The 6000-nt window shown below is 33.2% G+C and overlaps 1 protein-coding gene across 1 annotated transcript in view; it reads right to left on the bottom strand.

Moving 5' to 3' along the window:
* Nucleotides 1–6000, bottom strand: part of LOC108911177 (collagen alpha-1(XI) chain-like) — a 56481-nt gene that overhangs the window by 29045 nt on the left and 21436 nt on the right. The window contains exon 2 of the mRNA XM_018716044.1: nt 5086–5245. Coding sequence (XP_018571560.1) covers nt 5086–5185 — 100 coding nt within the window. The 5' untranslated portion in view covers nt 5186–5245. The remainder of the gene's footprint in view (nt 1–5085; nt 5246–6000) is intronic.

The raw sequence follows: 6000 nt of genomic DNA, 5'->3' as shown, positions 1-6000 counted from the left end.
ATATACAGGGTGGTCCGAATTTTATGCAGGAAACTTCGAGGGCAGATAGATCTCTTTAAAATAATATGTGTTTGCCTTATAAACATAGGTCTGGAACGGCCCCGTTTTAGATATACAGGGTGTTGAGGTTTTAAAAAAAAATAGATTTTTTGTTTATATCGCACACTACCTCACAGGTGGTGTAGAAAGGAGTGTAAATAATTTTGTTGATGTGCTTACAAATTGCACTTACTTTTAAACATCAACAAATATTCTTGTAATATTATTATTAGAGGCGTATGCCACAAGGGGATTGTATTGGTATAAATAACTTAAGAACGGCGAATCTTAGGGAAAAAATTAGTCACCTTTTTTACGTATTTTGTGCATTAAAATATAAATCAGTTACAATGACATGTAAAAAATGCAGTGGCGTAGTTTTTTTTGTAAAAAAGGGAGTGACTTCTGTCCTGTTGTACACCACTGGTTGAACCTTTAAAGCTCATATTTTAGGAAATACAAGGCCTACTATCATACATTATCTGTACTAAATTTTATTGAAATTGGTTAATAGATTCTGGAGATATAAGCAAAAAATCAATTTTTTTTAACAACTTCAACACCTTGTATAAGTTTTTTTTACGTGCCCCTTAAATCTAAGATTAGAGTAAAAATTATCCCAAGGCTCTTCGCCTCATCTACTATAGGCCAGATGACGCCATTCAAATTGATATTTAAACTAGATTTCACAATATTAATTTTATTTTTACTACCAAACAACATTAACTTCGATTTATTAGGATTTAGCATCAAGTTATGCTCTGTTGACAATTGCATGATATTATTAAGTATAGAATTCATAAGGTCACCAGTTCTTGCTACATCTTCAACAAAAAAGTGTGAATAAAGAACCGTGTTATTCTGCATAGGCCTGCACTTTACAATCAGATACAGAATTTAAAATATCAGCGTTGTAAATTATAAAAAGCAATGGACCCAAAATTGATCCCTGTGGTACACCTGACTTTATATTTAAGTTTGAGGAAGAACAATTATTTACAACAATTTTTTGAGATCGATCACTTAAATAAGATGAGATAAGCTCTGCAGCAGAGTGATCAAAACCATAGTATTTCATTTTGGGACAAATTAATCCATGGTTTATAGTATCAAAGGCCTTTGAAAAATCCAGTAACACCAGAACACTAACCAACCCTTTGTCAAATGCTTCTAAAAGATCATTAGTAACAACAGTCAATGCTGTTGTTGTACTATAGCCCTTTCTAAAGCCATTTTGTGAGTCAGGCAGCATTTTATTTAGGATAAAATAATAATAAATTTGACAATACAATACCTTTTAAAATATTTTACAAATGGCTAGTATGGTACACGGGTTCACTTAACTTTGCCGCTTTGCCAGAACTTTTGTAAAAAGCACGTCAAAAATGTCAATCTTTTTGATAACTGTAATACTAATTATGTGTATCTAATCGGCAAGGAAACAATTTATTTTTTTTTTGTTCGTAAACCATTAAGTATTAAAAAAAGGGAAGAGTAAAAAAATGTTCTAAATGAAATGTAGTATTGAAAGCTATTTTTCTTGTTGGAATTGGCTAACGTAGAAAAAAGTTGTCAGAGAAATAAAACCAAGGGGCGCTAAAGACATAAACCTGAAAAAAAAAACTACCAAAAAGTACCATTCAACTAGTTGTTAACGTATACCAAAATTCAAATTTCGAGAGACCCTTTTTTTAAAAAAATATATGCATATCGAAAAATAATTAATATTTTAAAATATTACAAAAATGTACTTTTTTGGCTTGCCGCGGGCTATGCTGGCAATAAATAGCAAGTATGAAAACGTAAATGTAAAAGAGTTAGAAGAAAAGAAAAGAGAACATTTTTAACGGTTTTTTGGATCTCGAAAAGTAACAAAGTAATCGATAGTTACAAAAAATCAGTCGATAGATCTTTTTAAAACCTACAACTTTCTCATTTAAAATTTTTTGGCTATATTCGACATTTTGGATCGAGTTTAAAAACGAGAAACTCAATTTAAAATTTAATTCCCGCACGGTTATATATTTTTTCCAGGTAATAATTTCTGTAAGCACTTCTCTATAACGCTTGGACTATTATGTAGGTTACACATATCAGTGACCAGCAATATGCAATTTACATAACTCAAGATTTGTCGAAATAGCAGAAAATATTTAATCGACAACACTTTTAAAAGTGTCATGTGCCTACCGTTTATCCATTTCGATAGCATCATTCCCATGAATCGAACCGTGAAAGACAAATTGGAACATAACGCAATTTACTTGTCAGCCTTTCTTGTCTTTGCAGTATTAAATTCTGAGAACAAGACTTGAAACGGAAGTAATTAGTTATCATCACGGAGGACAAACTGACAAATAAACTAAAAAGTGACACTGTAGTCAGCATGTAACCATGTGAGTCTGTATCATTCTTGATAGCATCATTTTCTAAATATACAGAGCCTTAATAAACGTTTGCAAGCCACATGACCATCAAGCTTAGGCAACCCAACATTGCACGATTGGTAGTGGTAACAAGAAATCCCTAGATCTAGGCGTCACCAGTATTTATTGCTCGCTAGCAAATGTAACCAGTAACCACCATACCATAGATAGCTTCAATCAAATTTCTAGTTCGTGTTTCTCTTTAGTAGTTGCCTGATGTCCAGATCAGGACTACACGCTAACGAGATTATGCTTCAAACTGACTCAATAATTTGCCCCAACTGGTAGGCACGGTTGCCAGATTTATTTCATGACTGACCCGGAAAAAGGTCTTTAGAAAATCTGGGAATGAAATTGTTTACGAAGATGAGCTCAAAAAAAAAGAAATATATAATCCTAAGTTCTGTAATTAGACAAATCGATGTCTAAAAAAAAAAAGAATATGACTGGAGGAAATGGATTTCGAGGATGGGTAGGGCGTTAACCCGGAGAAATAACATGTTAACCCGGAGCCCGAAGATTTACCATCAAAACCCGAAGACTCCGGGTCAAACCCGGAGATCTGGCAAGCCTACTGGTAGGTTACATAGTTCATAGAAATCCAAAGCTTTCCATGAAAGACACTAAAAGCAGCCAATGAAGAAGTCCGATATTGGCGTTGTAACATTTTTTCTAGAGCTTTCTGTATTTCAAGTTGAGTTACAATTGCTTTATTATACAAAACGAGTAAATTATATATTTTTTATATTATTTATGTATATTTTCTGAATTTGGGGCAAGTGATACAATGTCAATGAAAGTATTACTCGTATGTATCTATACAGGCTTAAAAAAAATAAATGGCAAAAATCTCACCATGCTCAACATGTGACATTTTTGTGCTAAGGAAAAATTTTTAGGAAAAACTTGTTGGCTGTTGCATCGATAACATATTTCTCCTCTAACATATGTTTTTATAGTAATTGTATTTGTATTTACACTTGTATTTGTAAGGTACAAACAACTAAGGTACTCTATACAGAAATGGTACAAAAACATGTAATTCAATTCTCTAAATAAACCATCAAAGTCAACAAATTCAACTTTTAAATCGAAGACCAACTGTTTCTAGTTTATTCGAGTATAATCCACATTTCTTTAAACTTCAACATCGCTTTAAGGCTTTTGGAACATACCAATAAGAAAATATATACACTGTGTCCCAAAATCCATTTTTTTTTTTGTTTTGATATATTAAAAAAACGCTTAAACAGGTCAATTAGTGAACAGAAATTGTCACAATTACATTTTGAATAACATTATGTTTCTCTGATACGATTTTTCATTCCTTCGATAGTGTCTGGTCTGTTCACATACACTTTGCTGTTTAGATCCCCCCAAAAAATATAGTGGGGTTAAGTCAGGGAAGCGTGGTGGCCATTCAAACGGCCTTCTTCTACCTATCCATCGATTTGAGAAAACTTCATTAAGGTAATTTCTTACATCGAGGCGAAAATGTGGAGGGGCACCATCTTGTTGGAACCAGACATCACCAGCAGGCATATCGTGCTCATTAGGGTTAGGAAAAATTAATTCCAGGGCTGGAATCAGCTGAAAATGCAAGAAATCCAAATAAATGTCGCCTGTCAAATTGCCCTCAAAGAAATAAGGTCCCTAGTATGCGATTTCCTACTATTCCAGCCCAAACATTCACTTTTGCCGGCCTTTGTATATGTTTTTCTTGCATCCAATGCGGATTTTCTGGGCTCCAAAACCTAGTATTTTGCCTGTTCACGGCAGCAAAAAGTTGCTTCCTCAGTGAAAATTATGTGATTTTTTAAGTTGTTTAAGTTTGTCTTTCAAATAAACTAATTTCCTCGCAAAACTGTAATCTTCTGTCAGAATGCCACTTTTGAGACCTCAGAGTTCTGTGAACTAAGGATTTCGACAAATTGAAGTTGTCTGAGATAGATCTAATGGATGAGTGAGGATTTTCAGTAACGGCAGTAACATTTTGATGGTCATTTTCGCTTACCGTTCTTCCCCTTCCTGATCCAGGTAAATTTTTTATACTTACGGTTTCTTCAAACTTTTTGAATACTTTACTTTTTGTAGCTCGACTAAATTCACTGGTCTGGATACTTATGGTGAAATACCTTCTGTTGCTACGGGTTTTATCTCCGCATCCAATCATAATTAAAATTTAAATTTTCCATTTTTCGCTTAAACGGGAAACCATTTTTCAAAATAATTTAACAACGAATGAATTGGAACTAAAACCATTCACGGTATACCTAAGGTACTCTGGTGAATTTTATGTGTTTATCGATGTTTTTTTTTGAGAAAAAAAAGCTTTAATGTAGCAAAAGATTAATAAACAGTAGGTTCATTTTTTAAAGTACAGAAGAGACTATGATTGTTTGAAATAGTCGCCAGTACGGCATAGAAGACAATATTTTAAATTTTTTTTTTAAATATCGATAATGTTATAGGTCTGTCAAATATGGCTCAAAAAAATAGAAAATATTGCAAAAAAGTGACAATTTCTATTTACTAATTGACCAATTTTTTAAAATCTGAACCGGAAAAAAAATATGAATTTTGTTCCATCATTTTGGGACACGTTTCAGCTTCTGCTTACCGTTCTGGGAGGCGACTTGCTGCGGCAGACTCCAAACGGCGACGAAAACGGCAAACAAACATCGCAATGCACCAATCTTTAACCTAGTCCGAATACACATGGCACAGTCGATGAGTATCACAGCACTGACGATATCCACTTCCTCATTCGACCATTAGAGCTGGAACAGTCAAATAATCCATTAGCATAATGCTGATGTCCAAAACATACTTTCAGTTCACCCATACCGTCAATGAGATCGCTTTGCTATTAGTCAGAGTTGGATTTGTGCGGAAATAGGTTGCTCTTTGAATAAAATCAGTTCAGTAGAAGATTCTTCTGTCTGTTATATACAGGGTGATTAAATTCGTTGGTATAGTTTCATGAGATTATTTCTTGGGTCATTTTAAACTTCTCGAAAATTGTGGGTTTGGGATAATTGAAAAAAATTCATTTTCTCGTAAAATTTGTTGACGTTTCTGTTTTGTCAAGGCTGGTACACTATAATGTAGTCGAAACTTATTCAAATTCTACGAAAAAGGGGAATATTTGTTAATTGTCTTAAACTCAACAATGTTCACAATTAAAGACACAATTGCAATATTGTTCCTTATCGAATCAAGGATCTGGAGTTTCTCATACAAGGGGTTTATTACCATATTTTGCTATCCCTAAGAAAATTTAAAATAGTTATTTATGGTACTATTGTGTTACAGTTGTACATATATGACACGCTGGGAGATTTTCCCAAGTAACTTATATTACACGAGTGCCATACAAAATTTTATACCACACTTTCATAGAATTTCGTCTTAATAATAAATAAAAGTAACTTAAAATTTCAAGTTGTCAATGTCATAAAAAGTAATTTAATGAAATGAATGTATTTTTAAATATTTCAAAGGATGCGAGTGTTAACCTAAATTGTATCTGTAA

The sequence above is a fragment of the Anoplophora glabripennis genome, unplaced genomic scaffold, assembly GCF_000390285.2.
Source record: "Anoplophora glabripennis isolate ALB-LARVAE unplaced genomic scaffold, Agla_2.0 scaffold559, whole genome shotgun sequence".
Taxonomy (NCBI): domain Eukaryota; kingdom Metazoa; phylum Arthropoda; class Insecta; order Coleoptera; family Cerambycidae; genus Anoplophora; species Anoplophora glabripennis.
Note: the sequence above shows the minus strand (reverse complement) of the source record. Positions and strands in the feature narration are given on the sequence as shown.